Genomic DNA, 17,983 nt, shown 5'->3' on the forward strand with positions numbered 1-17,983 from the left:
TGGATTTGGAGCTTTCTAAAAAAAAACATTGTTGTATTTTAATTTTTAACTACTTTAAGAAGGAGCTCCAAGTCCAGGGGAATTTCAATAGATGCAGAAAGGGAGGAAGGATTATTGGATATATATTTTGGCGAGGAGGAACAGGTTCTTGGATGCACTTTATTTCAAAGCAGTTGGCCGTGCATTGCAATGAATGTTTTCCCCTGACTCTGGATCAGATACACTCCAATATTTTTTGAAACGAGATTAAAAGTTTCCCCTGTTTTCCTTCTTCTGTAAGGGAGGGTATAACCTCACAATTTTGAAGAAAAGCAGTGTTGCAGAGGCGAGACCCTCGGATCAAAAAAGCGAATGTTTTCCTTCTGACCATTTCCAACATTATGTATGCCTAAGATCAGGGCTTTTTTTCTGGGAAAAGAGGGGGTGGAACTCAGTGGGTTGCCCTCGGAGAAAATGGTCACATGGCCGGTGGCCCCGCCCCCTGATCTCCAGACAGAGGGGAGTTTAGATTGCCCTCAGCGCCGCTCAGCAGCACTGAGGGCAATCTAAACTCCCCTCTGTCTGGAGATCAGGGGGCGGGGCCACCAGTCATGTGACCACTTTCAAGAGGTTCCGGAACTCCGTTCCACTGCATTCCTGCTGAAAAAAGCCCTGCCTAAGATCCAAACTCCGTATGATGCTAAGCCATGCCACGTTTTTTCCTCAAGGGAATATTTTGCAAGTGTAGAAAGCCCATCTGAATTGGAAGAGCTGTAGAGAAGGCTTCTTAAGCATTTTGGGGGGGGAAATTGCTTATCCCCCCCCCGCAAGTTGCCTCCCTCCATGAGGAATGGTGACCTGCCTTTCGTTCCCACAAGCCCAAAAGCCAGTGAACAGAAACATTGCCTGGGGGAAGTGGGAACACACCCCCTACTTATATAGGGCTTCTGCTTCCGGCTATACATTCACAGGTTGTACTTTATACAAATCGAGCATGCTGCCTGCCCTTAACGCTGTTTTCAGCGTTCCCCAGCACGGCTCGATCATTTTAGTTCAAATCTTCAAAGAACAGCATTCATCGTGCTTTGCTGCTTTGACATGAGACGACTAGGGCACCCCCTTTCCTGCATGGACTGCGGCAGGGAGTTTATTCTAGCAACACACGTGGAATAGTATCGCCTCTCCCAGAGAGGCCCCAGTTGCTCCATGGATATGGCATGATGTGCTGTAACCCTTCACGTCTGGTTCTTCTCTTTACACTAAAGGAGAGCCTCGTGGTTCTTTGCGCCCTGGGGAAGAGGCGGTTTGCCTTGGCGATGGCAGTGGCCTTCTTGCGGCTCTCTGGTCAATATGCATCTTTCCCGGGTTGCAGTCTTCGCTTCCTTTCTCCCCTAGCCTTTGTATGGGCACCGAGGGGCCGTGACCTGCCTGGCTGCCTCCACGTCCCACAGCGTCGTGGTGAGCGGCTCTGCTGACAGATCCGGCATCATCTGGGACTCGAACCAGCTGACATGCCTCGCCCGGCTTCCTGCCCACGAGGCATGCCTCTCGGCTGTTGCCGTCAACGATTCCACAGTAAGACATTCATTTATCATCTTTCTCTTGACACATCAATGAACATTTCATGATGACTTAATGGGTGCCCTTTCCTGCGAGGAACCATCCTGAGACGCGACAGATTGATTTTTGCTTTTTACGGAGGTTTCTAATAGTACCCATAATGCTGAGAGGGGGCACTAAAAGCATCCTCGGAGGCGAAGAGGGTGAGGAGGAGGAGGAGGAGGAGGAGGAGGAGGAGGAGGAGGAGGGCTGCTGGGAGCTCTTCTTTGTGGAGCCAGTTTCTGCTTCGGGAGCTTTTGCGCCACTATGCGCTTGGTTCTGCACAACCGTCTTTCGTTGGTGCAGCTCCTGAGGTTTTCTGGGTTCCAGCTGAAACAGTCACTGCAAAAGAGCACCAGAATGTGACCCCCCCCCCCGTCTTCCTACTAGCTTTCAGGAGAACAGCCCACCTTGCCTCAGGCCCTTACTCTCCAAGAAAGCAGCTGCTGCAAACTTACCCAGAGGACCAAAGATGAGATCACCCCAGTAAAAATTTTTTAAAATCCCTTCTGTTGAAATCGAACACATTCAGAAGGCTGTTTGGGATCAGAGAAGCAGTGGGAGGGGGCTTGTCTCTCCCCACCCCCACCTCACCATTTCATCTTCCCAAACCAACCCACCAAGTACATTTTCTGAAATGCACAGAAATGTGCATTTAAATGCCCATGGGGTGGGAGGGGGGACATTTTATGGGATGGAGCAGAGCAGGGAAATGTTAGGGAGGCAAAGGGTGGAAGCCTCCTCCCCCTTCTTGCCTGCAACTCCTTAAATCTAATCAGATCCCCAGAGGCAGTTTTTCCTGAGGAATATTTAGGGTTGCCAACTCACGTTTAGGGAATTTCTGGAGACTTGGGAGTGGTCCCTAGGGAGGATGGTGTTTGGGGAGGGGAGAGAGCTCAACAGGGCGTAATGCTATAGAGTCCCCCCCCCACCCCGCCCAGAGCTGGCAGGGAACCCAATCCTTGCTGTACAGTGATCAATTGCAATTCAGCGAGATTGCCGGGCTCCCCCTGGAGGCTGGAAACCCTGCGGGTGTTGCATGCATCTGAGGATGCTAGAGGTACCTAGTTGGGAGGGACCAGCCAGCCCTGTTTGCATTTCCCTTCTTCACCCCCATGCTCTTTTCCACCTTCCACTGCATGTTGACTTCTAGCATCTTTGCTCTCTGTTCTCTTATCTTCCTCCTTCATTTGCTTCTTGACTCGCTCGTCTCCAGGGCTCATTTTGAGGGGGAATGCGCCGGAACACAGTTCCGGCAGTTCCCCAAAGAGGTCACATGTCAGGTGGCCCCGCTCACCGGACTCAGCCATTTTGGGCCGGTTTCGTCCTGAATTGGGGCTGAAACGGCCTGAATTGGGCCTCTGACAGGAGAGTGGTGGATCACTCTCCCGCTCAGCAGCAGCCCGGTCCTGACCATTTTGGGCCCCTTTTCGGCCATTTTCAGCCCCTTTTGGCCATTTTGGGCCCAATTTCAGCCCTGAATGGCAAAGATTGGGTCCAAAACAGCCAGGATAGGTGATGTCAGGGGGTGTGGCATATGCAAATCAGTTGCACTAATGACACATTTCTGGTGATATCGAGGGGTGTGGCATATGCTAATGAGTTATGCTAATGAGTTCCTCCAGCTCTTTTTCTACAAAATGACCTCTGCTCATCTCCATGGTTTTTCTTCTTTGGCTGTGAATTTTGCCCGCTGCCCTTTCTGTTTCATCAGCTCCTCCCAAGGGCAGCCATGCCTTGGCGTTGCCATCTCCTCTCTCTGCTTCTGCTCTGCTGGGAAGCCTTGGAAGGTATGTGATTTCCTCTTGGCCTGGATTCCCCACTGCAGAGCCTCAGAGCCAAGCTACAAGTGATGAATGACACTTGAACGGCAAGTGAACAGACTCACGTGTATTCCTCCCTGTTCACTTGCGCTCCACTTGCCTGCTCCCTGTTCACTTGTGCTCCACGGCAAGTGGAGCACAAGTTAACAGGGAGGAATACACATGAATCTGTTCACTTGCCGTTCAAGTGTCATTTGTCACTTGTAGCTTGGCCCTCACTTGCTTATATTCTTCCTCCTCCCCACTTCTGCTCCACCTTTGACTTGCTCCTCTGCTCTCTCCCCTTTTTTCTTACTCTAGAAAAACTTGCAATGTCCTTCCAGGAGAGAATGGAGAATGTCCATTCCACTCTTCCCTCCCTCTTCTCAGTTATTTTCTCAGATATTTTTAGCCCAAGAATTCTGCAGTTGTTGTTACTTAGATATCACAGGATCTTTGTACAATTGTTGCACATTTGTTGCTAAGGAACCAGACATTCTTCTCCCAGGCACCTCTTCTTTGCAGGGTAATTGTGTTTTCCCAGAATTTAAAACTTCAATATCTTGCTGCTAGAAAATGAAAATTTTCCCAACCATTCAGCGTCTCAGTTGGGATAATGAGTACTTGTGCAATGTGTATGTATGCCATAAATAGATAAAAATCTATTGACTAGTGCCTAAAACATCACAACCATAATGTAGTAGACACCAGCAAAGGAACCCCCTTCTCCTGAGAGCCAAGCCACAAGTGACAAAATTACACTTGCCTGGCAAGTGAACAGACTCACTTGTATTCCTCCCTGTTCACTTGCACTCCACTTGCACTCCACTTGATCACTACATGGAGCACAAATGGAGGGCAAGTGAACAGGAAGGAATACAAGTGAGTCTGTTCACTTGCCAGGCAAGTGTAATTCGTCACTTGTAGCTTGGCTCACAGTGGCCAACCAGTTACTTTGAAGGCCAACAAAATGGCATAGAGGCCTTCCTTGATTTTGGCATCACAACCATAATGTGGTAGACACCAGCAAAGGAATCCCCTTCGCCACAGAAAGGGTCCACCATTTCAACAAATCCTTCCTTTTTATCCCCTTCTTTCTTCCATTTGTACTTCAACTTCACTTCCTTGGAAATAGGGGGAGAGAATCCCCCCAAACACAAACAAAAGTTCCCTTTCAAGGGGGCCAAAAGGAATACCTCTCCAGTGCGGAATGGATATAGAGCTATGGACAGGTTCCGCAATAGCAAAAGAAATGCATTTATTTATTTTTATTTATTTACGTCATTTATAGTCGGCCTTTCTCACTGAGACTCAAAGCGGATTACACAGCATGAAGTTAATACAATCAGTATCAAGTACATTTCAATACAATACCATAAAGTAAACAGATACAAGTTTAAAAGACATAGCATTAGCAAGGATCCAAGATGGAGTAGAAAAAATACTGGAGCAAAACATAATCAATTCTAGGACTAACATTAGACAACATGGAGCGCTAGTTGTACATAGGAGTACATATTTAAAGCAGCAGATAATATATAAGGCAAAAATAGTGATGAAGTGTATGGTCCCTAACTCGTTAGTGAAGCACCTGAGACCCCCTCCCTACAATGCAGCCCTCCCATTTGAGTAAAAAGCCTTTTTGAATAGTTCGGTTTTGCATCGTTTACGGAAAGCCAGGCGAGTGGGGGCTCTTCTGACTTCCTCAGGCAGGTCATTCCACAGGATAGGGGCCACCACAGAGAAGGCCCTTGTACGGGTTGCTATTCTCACGTCGTTGGTCCTGGCCCAGAGCCCTTTGTCTGCCCTCCTGAAAACCGTCCTGACCTTTTCCCAACCTGGTCACTTAAGCTCCTTTCTACTTCCCATTGTCTTTCTTTTCCTTCTATTTCAAGCAAGCTCAAATGTCTCTTCTTACCCTTGACAAGCCTTCCCTTGACACATTTTGCTTCGCTTAGCTGTGCTTCAGTTTCTCTTTCTCATTTGCTCATTCAGAGTCCCCATGTGTGGTCCCTGTTCCTGCTCCTTCCACTGGTGGTCCACCCATCACCCTTGTGCAGCGCCCTAAGCTACCCTAGAGGCATCTCTCAGCAACCTTGAGACACCAGACGAGCAGTTTTGCGGAGCTTATTATCTGAGCTAGAGCAGAATCAGTGATGAACAGTTGAAAGATGTCACGCCAGAACGCGAAGCCTGTTGCTTCATTTTCATTTCTTAGCCTGTCAAGGGCAAGTTGCGACATGTTAAAATCCAAAAATATTTAAAACTGCTTTAAAAAAAAAAGTCTTGCAAAACGAGTGAACACATCAGACAATCAAAACAGAATGACATCTAAGGGCATGTGCATTATTATGTACAAATGGAACCGCATTTTCTTTCTGCTGTAGATGTGCTTGACTAACCTCTACGTTCACCGCTAGGGTTGCCAACTCCAGATTGGGAAATGCCTGGAAAGCGGGGGGTGGATCCTGGGGAAGGTGGGGTTTAGGGAGGGGAGGGACCTCACCAGGGTCTAATGCCGTACAGTCTGTCCTCAAAACCAGCCATTTTCTCCGGTCTGGAATGGCTTCAGGATCAGATACGGGCCTGCTAATTGGTACTAGAAAATAACAACCATTTTCTCCTACGCTTGATCCTGCAGGAAAGGTTGTATATGTTATGAAAAGGGAGTAAGTGGTTGCCTAACAGCTTAACCTTTCCCATTCCCTGTGCCCATCTGCACCCCACAATGCCTGGGACGCCAGGTCTCCTTAACCTGCTGGCGAGGGTGGGCGGACTCAGCACATATCTTTTTTTGTTTCTGAGACGTGACATCATTGTGCAAGCATGGAAGTACATGCAAGCTTCTCAGCGGGCTGATTTGGGCCCCAAATAGGCCCAATTTGGCCTGTTTGACTGAGAAGTGCAGGAGCACTTTTGGGAGCGGCGCAATGACATTGCTCCCAGAGGTGACATTATTGCACCACCCCGGAAGCATACTCGGGAGATCCGTTCCCCCACCTCCCGCCCCCCGTCCCACCAGCCAGGTGAGTGGAGGTGGGGGCAAAGGTGGGAGTGGGGGATCCCCTGACCCCAACCGGGGGAATAGCATCCCTAGCTCATACACCATAGTGTAATGGCATGAGTCTTCTCAACACCATTCTCCTTCATTCCATCCTTCCGTCCTTCCTCCCTTCCTTCCTTGTTCTTTTTCCTTCAAAATGCACACTTCCAAGTAGGGTTGCTAAGCCTCCGACTGGCAACACTGCTGCTGCTCATAGTGGTGCTGGGAGAATTTTTTTAAAGTCACTGTTATGCATGCTGTGATGTCACTTCTGGGGAAAACTTGGAAATGACATTGTGTAGCTCTGGGAATGACCAGAAACTCTATGGTTTTAGCATAGACTTTCCAGTTACTCCTAGAGCTACTTAACATCACTTCCAGATGTTCCCAGAAGTGATGTCATGGTGCTGGTAATGCCCTGTGCCCTCCATGTCTCTGCCCCCCCAACTCCCACTGGTTGCCAAGCAGGCCTGGCAACACGACTTCCAAGACTTCCAAGGTACCTGCTTTCTCTTGAAACTGCACTGCCATGAAAGTTAATACTCAGTGTGATCTTCTAGCATGTTGAAAATAAAATGAATCTGGGCTTTCTTAGCTGCTGGATGTTGCTGGTCAGTGTCATTTTCAACACACCAGAAGAGCATTCGGTATATTCGCACAGGACAGTGGAATGGCACGTTCTTTTGGCTGCTCATCAGAAGTTGGGTGGAGAAGCATCTGAAAGAGAGGGATGACTCATTCAATGACAAAATCAGATAACAACAATTTTTGAGAGCATTCCTCCTCAAGAGATGCACTCCTCATATGGTATATTCCCCAAGGATACTTTCAAGTGTTAGAAGCTCATCCAGGACAATGCCTACTACCAGAATCCAAAAATTATAATTATATAATTATTCATGAGTAGAGATGGGCACAAATTGGAAAAAAAAGGAACCGGATTGTTCGTGGTTCATCACATTTCACGAACCACGAATTTTCATGAACCTGCCTTGGTTCATGAACCAGTTTGTTTGGTTTGTGAAAACATTACATCCAGGTCAGCAAATCGTCACTTCCAGGTCAGCAGAAGGCCACTTCCGGGCCAGCAGAAGGTCTGCAGAAAGTCCATCCCCTGTTACCTAGGAAACTGATTGATCAGTGCCAGGCTGTCTGCAGTGACGAACCAAAAAACGAATGAAACGAACCAACCTAAAGTTCATGGCAGTTCATCAGAAAAGGGCTCTGACAAGTCACCGGTTCACAAACCATGAACCGGCCCAGTTCGTGCTGAATTTTGGTTCGTATTTCGGTTCGTGCCCATCTCTATTCAGGAGAATTATCAAGCCAGATCTCTATTGCGTCTCACGGTGATTTGAATAGTGAGATATAGAGCTGGGTGTCATCTGCATATTGATGGCATCCACTTCCATACCTATGAATGGGTTCTACTAAAGGCTGAATAACATGGGAGATAATATTGCACCCTGTGGAACCCTGCAAGGTAATTCCCACTCCGGAGACAGGTGGTCTCCAACAGCAACCCTTTGAGTCAGTTCCATGAAAAATGATCTATGTGCGTTTATTTATATGTTTGTTTGATTGATTATTATAGTCCACCTTTCTCACTGTGACCCAAGGCAGATTACAAAGTGCAAGTTAATATAATCAATAGCGAGGACATTCAGTGAACGAATACAGAGTATGGGATGCAGAAATTTGAAAACAAACAGAAATCTGAACACACAGGTGAAACGTTACGGAAACAAAGCATACGTAATTACATATGATATCTGTAATGACATGGAAAGGGTGTGGAAACTATCCAGTAGGAGCATCACTACGTCAACAAACAGTACCCAGTAGAACAGACTACAGTCCCTGCCCTTTACCAAGGCATCTCTCTGAACCATTTCTTACAGCACGGCCCTATTACATGCATAAAAAAGTCCTCCTGAATAATTCAGTTTTGCATCATTTGCAGAAAGCAGAGTGGGAGCTTTCTTAACCTCTTCAGGCAGGCCATTCCCTCGAGTGGGGGCCACCACAGAGAATGCACATGTACGGCAGCTGCAGATTTTGCCCATGTGCAAAGTGGCACCTACAGAAGGTGGCCCTGTTCAGATGAGCAAAGCTGCCATGGCGGAACACAGGGAGAGAGGCAATCCTGCGGATGTGAGGGACCAAGACCATGAAAGGCTTTGTATGTGATGCCCGAAACGTTGAATTGAGCTCGGTAACTGATGGGCAGCCAATAGAGTAACTGCAGAAAGGGACTCAAATGCATGCTCTGCCTAGGTCCTGAGAGTAAATGGGCTGTGGTGTTTGGGGGTGCATGTGTCTCTTTGTTTCTGTGATTTTTATCTCACCCGTTGTTCAGGGAGCTCAGGGTAGTGTACATGACCCCTCCCATTTGATCCTCACAACAGCCTTTTGAGGTAGGTTAGAGAGTGACCAGCCTGCAGTCACCCAGTGAAGTATCAGTTAATGAGAGAGCTGTTTCTTAGCCGTGGGGTACTCAGCGCTGCTGTTCCAGTTCTTCACGTTGCCCGGAGACCTGGATGGTGTTTCTGGGTTCGGGGGGGAATAGTGCCTGAGGTTACCACGTGTTTCCCAGTGATGCCCTGTGCTGTGTTTTAGGGTGACATTGCCTCCTGCGCTGGAATGTCTCTCTACATCTGGAATATCAGTGGGAAACCTCTGGCCAGGCTCGACTCTGCCAGCAGACTTGGTGCCACTCTGTCCTGCTGCTGCTTCGTCCAGGTGATGGACTGGGATGTGCACGGCCTAATCGCCACAGGGGAAACAGGTGGCCGAGTGCAGGTAAGGCTTTCCAGGGCAGAGGCTGTACTTCCAGGGGCCACTTTCATCAAGCATTCATTATGATCAAGGGGCGCATGCCTGTTCGTGACCTGCCTTAGGGAAAGAAGCAAATTCCCTGGGCAGCCATGCGAGAGCGCGCCTTCGGCCGTTTATCACCCCAGTGGCAGAACTCCATCAGGCCCAGGAGGATGCAGTTAAGGGGCACAAGCAAAGATTCCTCTTGGCGCCATTCCAGGGCCAAAACTGCGCATGACACACTAACTCCCGGGATGGGCTTTCTCAGCCTTTTCTTCCACGCAAAGGGCTGTAACCCTTTCCTGTAATCTCCAAATCATACACCCCCTGGATATTTTCCCCTTCAGGAGCAAAGCAGTCTGGGGGGAGGTGGACAACTGCTTGGCAAGAAAAGAACGAAATAGCCCCTCCCCACGAGCGGGAAGGCCCTGCCCCTTGTCCCACCTGCACACAACACAGAAGAAAATGTCGGCTCTCTCCCCCGTTCTCTCTCTGTCTGCTTTCACACACAACCGATAATGCACTTCAGCGATCATTTGCAACTGGATTTTCCAATTCGTTTGCAAACAATTGCGAAAGTGCATTCAAAGCATATTATCCAGCATGTGTGAAAGCAGCCTCCAAGTGAGACGGCTTTGTCCAGCAAGGCAGAAGGGACCAGAGTGTAAAGTGGATATTTGTAATCCCCTAGGGCAAGACTATCTTGGAGGCTCCTTTATATTCCAAGTAAATAACCATATTGCAGCAACTTTGGATTGGCCCTGGAAGACCTTGGCGATGGCCATTTCAGAGCCTGGCATTGGGGCGAGACCGGACTCCTCTGTTTTCCACATGCCCTTCTTCCTGATTTGATGAGTGGTGAGGGGCAGAAAGGGCCACACCATCTACTTTCCTGGAGAACCTCCGGGAAGGAGTGAGAGAGGGTCAGGGGTTAAAAGGATGAATCTGATGGTGCTGGGGATGGGAGAGCAAAGCTTGGACCAAGCCCCTCCTCCCTGGGAAGACTTGGGGTTTGATGACATGGGACACCTGGAGCTCCATGGATGGAGAACTCAGGGAAACTGATCAGCTTGCAGCTCTCAGGGACTGTTGTGGGAAAGGAAGATGGTCAGGGTCAGGGGCCTCTGTGTTTGATCTCCCATGAAAAACACACGGAGAGTTCCATTCTGGGAACTCTCAGCTCCTCGTGTAGTTGAGCTTCTGGTCTTTATGAGCTCCCCCCACACTGCGGAGAAAACACTGCTTGGACCGTCTGGGCGTTGCTCATCGGACAAGGGGTGCCTGTTGACTTTTCCCTTTCTTCAGGCTGTCTCAAATGGAATCTGGCTGAGCCCATTACTTCACAGGCCTCTAGGGGGATTTTCAGCCTCTGCGTGCCACCCTGCCAAGAGTGGCCTTTTCAGTCTGTTTTCTCCTGCTGGTACAGGTTTGGAAGCTGGAAACCGCCCCCTCTCGGTGCCCAGATGTTAGTATGAAGACCTCCCAGTCCTCTTCTGAATGCCTGGCAGAGAAGGGTAAGGGCAGTGTAGCCATCATGCCTCTGTGGAAGCAAAGTCACTTTGATGAAAAATATGCGGGTGGATCTGGAAATGAAACTTTCCACCACCACCCCTGCCGCCTTTCACTGACCGCCCCACCCCAGCAAAGTTCCTGTCCCTTGGCTCTGTGGTAAAGCAGAGCCCTGGACCAGAACTCGGAGTTACGGCAGAATGAGCCAGACTTGCTTGGTTCCTCTAAGGATGCTGCAGGAACTCTGATGGACCATTTGGTAAGGGGGAATAGGCAAGTGTGGTCCACCGTGCTCTACTGAAATTGTCCTGGTGGTCATGAGCTGGACGTTCTTGCTCAGTCAGTTCTACATTACAGGGTTGTTGTGCGGGAAAAATGGGAGAGAACCATATACACAAATCACCACATGCACTGTAATATGCAGGTAGGCCGAAACACCTACCTGTCCCCAGTGGGGGGGTGTGTGTCTTTCAACCTGGTCTGGCAGTTTAAAACCTGGGTGTTCATCGTCTAGGCAGTTCATTTTTCTCCCATTCCTCCTGCGTAAGCAGTGACCATTTTATAAGGGCAGATGCTTAAGTAATTAATGAAATAGATACAAGAAAATGACTGGGAGAAGGCAGAACATTTACATGGGGAGGTAGAAGGAGCTCCAAATGCTAGGCTTCTTTTGGAGGATCTATCTGCCTGAGAAGTTTGTGGTGCCTGCTTAGTGGGAGGAGGTTGGGGGTAGGAATACAGAGGCATGATGTCGCATGTACCGTGATGTCACTTCCAGAAAAACCCAGAAGATATGTTGGGTAACTCTAGGAATTGCTGGAAACTCTATGGTAAAACCATAGAATTTCCAGAGATTCCTAGAGCTACCCAATGCCAAGGGTTTTTTTGAAAAAAAAAAATCTTCCTCTTGGAGTTGCAGTGTGCGATAAGGGTTGCTGGCAGGGGGCTACCCACCATAGTGGGAAGCCTGGCAACTCTACTTCTCAGTCTTTCTCACTGCATTGGTGGGATGTGGTCACCACCATCATGTACTCTGAGAGATCAGCCAAGCTGTCTCTCTGAACAAGTGTCAAGAACATCCAGACAGATGTGCCTCAGAAGATGCACATGATGTGCAAACCTCCTTCCCCTACAGCTTCCTCTGAGTGCATACATTTGAGACTCACCACTAGAGATGGGCACGAACCAGAAAAAAAATGAACCATGCGGTTCGTGGTTCGTCACGTTTCACGAACCATGAACTTTCACAAACCTGCACCGGTTCATGAATCAGTTTGGTTTTTTTCGTGAAAATGTCACTTCTGGGCTAGCAAATCACCACTTCCGGGTCAGCAGAAGGTCACTTCCGGGTCAGCAGAAGATCTGCAGGAAGTCCATTCCCTGTTGCCTAGGAAACTGATGGGCGCCAGGCTGTATGCAATGATGAACTGAAAAACGAACCGAACAAACCAGCCTAAAAGTTCGTGGCAGTTCGTCAGAAATGGGATCTGACAAGCCGCTGGTTCACAAATCATGAACCGGCCTGGTTCATCACGAATTTTGCTTCATGGTTTGGTTTGTGCCCACCTCTACTCACCACAAGGCTTTTCTGGTTCTGTCTAGGAGCAGGGAGGAGATTACTAGAATTCACCAGCTTTTAAAATTTTTAAAATACTTATTGTTACCAATCCCACACAAGCCAGACTTCTGGCATGTGCACATTGATCGCAAATCAATGGGAGAGGGAAAGAAAGTGGATGCTGAATAAAGCAGCTGTCTCCCAGACTGTGCAAAACCAGTAGGGGGCCCCCAGTGCAAAGCTTTCTTCATTGTTTGCCCATTGCCCTGTGATTTGTGCAGATCTCAAGTCAAGGGAAAGGGAAGCTGACACAGCGGAGACGGGATGAAAATTCCAGCACTTAATAATATGTAAATAAATGGCCCCAGAGCTCTGCTCCTCAAACACAGTAACTGCCAGCAGCCTCATTTTGGCATCCATGAACATTTGAAGATTGGTGTGTGCAGATCCATGTGTGCGTGCACACACACAAAGCTACCCATTTGCAAATTGGTTTTCTGTGTCCAAAAGCATTCTCTGTTGTTCCATTATGAGGCATGCAATTTACTCACTGCACAGTTAACAAGGGAGTAGGGCTTTAATGGCTTCTCTGCATGCTTCCGCTGCAAACGCAGCTTCTGTTTGGAAGAGTTTCTAAATACCATCCATCCCTTCCTGCCACGTACTATTTGTTGATTGCAGACAGACAGAAGCATTCACCTGGTATTGAGTCTATTCTGTAGCTTGAAGTTTGCACTCTGGCAGAATACTTCCAGTACAATCACAAGTGGAAGGGGCAGGATTCCACGCGCATGCGAGCCACAGCCACTGTTTGCCGGCACATCCCGTTCAACATCTCACCGCATTGATCAGGTTGCATCCAATCAGCCCCTGGAATTGCCCTCAAAGCTCCATTGGCTTTCAAAGGGCTTTCAGTCATTTCCCGTACCTTAACGTTGTGACGTTAAAAGGGAGAAAAATTATTAACCCAAAATGTGGTCATCACAAAGTGTGAAATCAGAAGGATTGAGTTACATTTTCTTTTCTTTTTTTGCACAGTGTTCTTGGCATTTAATTATTTGTTGTATTATGAACAGATTTAGATAAGTTGATAAGGCTAGGACTCCGTATAATTTGTTTTTACTGGGCAATTACGGGCTGCATTATATCCTGGCAGCAAGGTATTCTGGGGCATCTTATTAAGCCCAGAGCCAGTAAACACTGATGAACAATTTTGCTGAACTAGGCATGCAATTTAGAAAGCAATAATACACAAATCCAATTTAGCCCACAATTGATACAGCCACACGTCAGCACATGTAACTATCATAGCCTGCAAATTCAATTGGGACGGGCCCTTCTGGCAACAGCACAGGCCGAGATTAAATATATTTGTTTCCCGTTTAACAAGTTGCTGACCATAAATAATAACATTTGCCACCGCCCACCCCATGCCCCTCCCCGAGAGAAAGTCCCCAGCTGTTTCCTGAATATTTATTTTCAAACCCCACTGTAGGCAACAAGTTGGAAACCCCATGCGTTCTCTGTCAAGAGCTTGATCTCAGCACAACCACGTCGGAAAGGCCTGGCAAAGGGGCGGCAACTGTTACAGCCCTGGCAGTCTCCAGGTAATTGTCTCCGGCACAGTACCGAATGTGGCCATGAGAGGGCACACTAGCGATAAATTTGGTGGTCTTGAGGGTTTTATTGTGAAGACAGGACGAGATGTTGGTATGTTCTGCATGTTGGCGCTTAATTATTTCGATGGCTAGGTGAAAAGTCTTGCACAAGACAGTTTGGGCAGAAGGCCCACTTCTTTAAAGGCCTGATTTTAAGACGCTCCCTGCTGCCTCTCTGAGTGATTTTTCCTCCAGCCATGCTTTGATACTGGAATGGCATTTTCTTAGGTGCAAACATGGTTGCCGACTCTGAGTAAGGGAAATTTCTGGAGAGCTTGGAGATTAGGGTTGCCAGCTCCAAGTCGGGAAATTCCCGGAGATCTGGGAGGTGAAACCTGGAGAAAGTGGGGTTTGGGGAGGGAAAGGACACTGGCATGGCATAATTCCATAGAGTCCACCCCCCCCCCCAAAGCAGCTGTTTTCTCCAGGTGAACTGATCTCTGTGGCCTGGAGACCAGTTGTATATCTGGGAGGTCTCCAGCCACTACCTGGAGGCTGGCAACCCTATTGGGGATGAAGCCTGGGGAGGACACTGTTTGAGGAGGGGAAGGACCTCAGTGAAGTACAATGCCATAGAGCACACCCTCCAAAGCTGCCATTTCTTTTGGGGAATTGACCTCTGTTGTTCGGAAATCAGTTGTAATTCCAGGAGATCTCCAGGACCCACCGAATGTGCAAAATATACACTGTTGAGTTCTCTGCTACAATCTCATGTGCAATCTTGAAGGAAGACTTGTGTGCATTAAAAAAAAAATCTCTTTCACGACAAAGTGGTCATGCAAAGAGGGAGGTGACAGCGTGAACGAAAAGTGGCCAAATTATGGCCGTTTTCACACATCTTAACCATTGCACACAATCGCGCAAAGCTCATGGAAATGACAGCGACTTCATGGTGTGACTTCCTGTCGTGATTCCATTTCGTGGCGCAATTCCTGACATCATCGCACCATGAAACACAGTCACGATGGGGAATCGGGCCAGGAAGATGCCGTCATTCCACGGGTTTTGCGTGACCTTTGCACGACGGTTAAGACGTGTGAAAATGGCTTTGCCCTCTACCCCGCCCAACTGCGAAAAGAGCACCGACTGCTCTCTGAAAAAGGTATCTTTATAATGATCAAGACGCAAAGCAAAGAGGAAGCAGAGAGATCTCCAGGTGGTGGCTGGAGATTTCCTGGAATTACAGCTGTTCTCCAGACTAAAGAGATCAGTTTCCATGGAGATAGAGAATGATCCTTCTCTGCTCAAAGCCCTGGACTGCCACTGCCAGTAGACACTGCTGGGCTGGATGGCCCAATGGTCACACTTGGTATAAGGTCGGGTTGCCAACTGTGCATTGAGAAATTCCTGGACGTCTGGAAGTGGAGCCTGGAGAGGGTGGAATTTGAGGAGGGGAGGGAGCTAAGCAAGAATGTGATGCCATAGAGACTCCCCTCCAAGCTGCCATTCTCCCTGGGGGAACTGATGCCTGTCATCTCAAGAGCAACTCAAACTCTGAGAGAACTGAGGCTCCACCTGGAGGCTGGCAACCCCAGTATAAGGTGACTTCATAAGACATGTGTTGACATGGTTGCTTGAAGATCTAAACCCTCAGGGTGGGTTCACACAAGCAGTGGGAACTCGTGTATGGCAGCCTAAGCTCTTTGGAAGTTGGGCAGAATAAAAATATAATTTGTGGTAAGTAGCATTTGCCTGGATACCCCAGGCAAGCCCAATCCTGTCAGATTTTGGAAGCTAAGCAGGGCAGGCCTTGGTTAGTAGTTGGATGGGAGATCACCAAGGAAGGACAGGGTTGCAGAGGCAGGCAATGGCAAACCGCCTCCGTTAGTCTCTTGCCTTGAAAACCCCACCAGGGGTTGCCATAAGTCAGCTATGACTTGACAGCACTCTCCACATTTGCTTCAGTTGCCCTCTGCATACAAGCACATCGTGGACTTGCATCTGCATGATGTACGTACTCAGATAACAAACCAGCCAAGCACAGATTGACCAGTGCAGGTTGGCTGATAGTCCAGGTGCAAGATAAATGTGTGCAAGGCCGGAAGCTAGCAGCTGACTGAAAATCTCGCCTCTTCAGATTGGGGGGGGGGGAGATAAGATTTGAAGGAGCTCTTCCTATTGGCTCTTCTTCTGCATCTGCAATTATGATTTCGCATTTGTACCAATGGTGGTCCAAACTTGAAACTCTCTTCTGAGAGTGTCAGATTCATCCTTGGCATCAAGATCAAATGCTGAAAGACGGTTTGGACTCCAGAGTCAAGGCCCCGGGTACATTCAAAGTAGAATCCCAAAGGAACAGAATGGTGTAGTGAGTTAGAGTGACTGATTGAGAGCTAAACTACAAGAGACGAATTACAGGAGGACACTTGCGTGAAGGGAGTCGCAATGTTAGCCAGGAAGCTGAGTTTTAAAAGAGATGGAAGGCTTTGTCAATTTCCCCTCTCTACAGAGCCAGCAAAGATGGCTCCTCAGAGGGTTTGCTAATTTCCTCTTTGCCTCTGGAAGGCTCTTGTCAGTTTCACCTCCCCTTCTGGGAGGCGAAGAGGAAATAAACGAACCCTCTGAGTAGCAACTTTGCGGGCTCTTCAGAGAGGAGAAATTGACAAAGCCTTCCGAACTCTTAAAATTCAACTTCCCAGCTAACACTGTGACTCCCTTCACGTGCGCGTCCTCATGAAATTCGTCTCTTGTAGCTTGGCTCTAAGATATGGGAGACCACGGTTCAGATCCCCACTCTGCCATGGAAGCTTCCTGGGCCTGTCACATTCCCTTAACCTAACCTACCTCACAAGGTGGTTGTGGAGATTAAATTGAGGTGAGGAATATAGTCCACGTTGGGTCCCCGCTGGGGAAGAAAGTGGAGCAGAAATGAGGTAAATCAATAAATAAGGTCTGGTTGGAAGGCACATCATATTGCCGCTAAGCAGATCTGGATATTGAAGCTTAAGCGGGTCTGGATGAGAGAACGCCTCAGAACATGAGTGGCCTTACATTCTGTGGCAGGGGAAAGGTGAGGTGTAAATAAATCACAAAAAATATGTGCCGTACCTTCAAATGTATCATTCCAATCCCAGGAACAATCTCCAGGTTTTTAATTTAAGCCCTTTGCTTCAGAATTGCACAAGGTATGAGTGAATAGTTCGGGCGTCCTTTATTCTCCAAAACATGCACACAAAACTCCTCTCTTTTTCTGTCCTCTCCAAAGGAATTCTTCAAAGCTCCTGGCTGGTGACGAGAGCGGAAAGATCTACTGTTGGTCAGTAGAGGAGTAGGAAGACGTATCCTGGCTGGCCCAGCCTAGTCTGTTTCCACACAGGGAAATGCAGAACTGTTTGGATGCACAATTTGGAGTAACAAGAACAGGCAATGTGGGTCTTCGTAAGGACATGGACCTGTTCCGTCGCAGTCCAGATTTATATCTCCTCTTCTTTCACAACCCAGCCGGCATCGTGTTAATTCATCAAGGGGTCTCCACAGCTGAGAAGTCCATCTTCCCACCATGTCTCTAACACGGTGGCCACAGGTCTGGTTTATGATCCAATGACATTTCTGGAGTGCCTGAAATAAATAATGCTGAAAACATGTATTTTATATGGGCTTGGGTTATAGACGGATTCTGTGTTTTCTTGGAGCATCTTGCGCATGGAATGCATTTAGTTTTTATGCTTAAATTTTTTTTCCTGGGATTAGTTAAAAGGATTTTTCTCTTGTACTCAGAGCTGATAAAATACTGCATGCACACGTTAATTTGTTTTAACTTCTAAGCAAGTGTTCTGGATTGGGGCCTGTTGAGTTCTTGCCCAATTGCACGTGGTCCAATCCTCTGTGCAAAGTTGGATTTCTGGTGGTACAGAAGATCCCCTGGTTTGTGGCTGTTTCTCCTCCTCCCCCTCCCCCCCCAGTACTTTATTAAGCATGAAGAACATAACTAGAGCTGAGTCTGACCAGTAGATCAAACCAGTGATCAAGTATGCTGTTTCACACAGTGTCCAACCAGTGCCCTAGAGGGTTAACACAC

General features: G+C 48.0%; 1 protein-coding gene across 1 annotated transcript in view; it reads left to right on the plus strand.

Annotated features, from left to right (window-relative positions):
* The window catches only part of WDFY4 (WDFY family member 4), a 229,231-nt gene extending 215,313 nt beyond the window's left edge, over nucleotides 1-13,918 (plus strand). Inside the window, exons 54-57 of the mRNA XM_054983968.1 lie at nucleotides 1,375-1,554; nucleotides 9,043-9,225; nucleotides 10,667-10,754; nucleotides 13,803-13,918. Of these exons, the coding sequence (XP_054839943.1) occupies nucleotides 1,375-1,554; nucleotides 9,043-9,225; nucleotides 10,667-10,754; nucleotides 13,803-13,918 (567 nt within the window). The remainder of the gene's footprint in view (nucleotides 1-1,374; nucleotides 1,555-9,042; nucleotides 9,226-10,666; nucleotides 10,755-13,802) is intronic.
* The last annotated feature ends 4,065 nt before the right edge of the window (nucleotides 13,919-17,983 follow it).

This window comes from Eublepharis macularius, chromosome 6, assembly GCF_028583425.1.
Source record: "Eublepharis macularius isolate TG4126 chromosome 6, MPM_Emac_v1.0, whole genome shotgun sequence".
Lineage (NCBI taxonomy): Eukaryota > Metazoa > Chordata > Lepidosauria > Squamata > Eublepharidae > Eublepharis > Eublepharis macularius.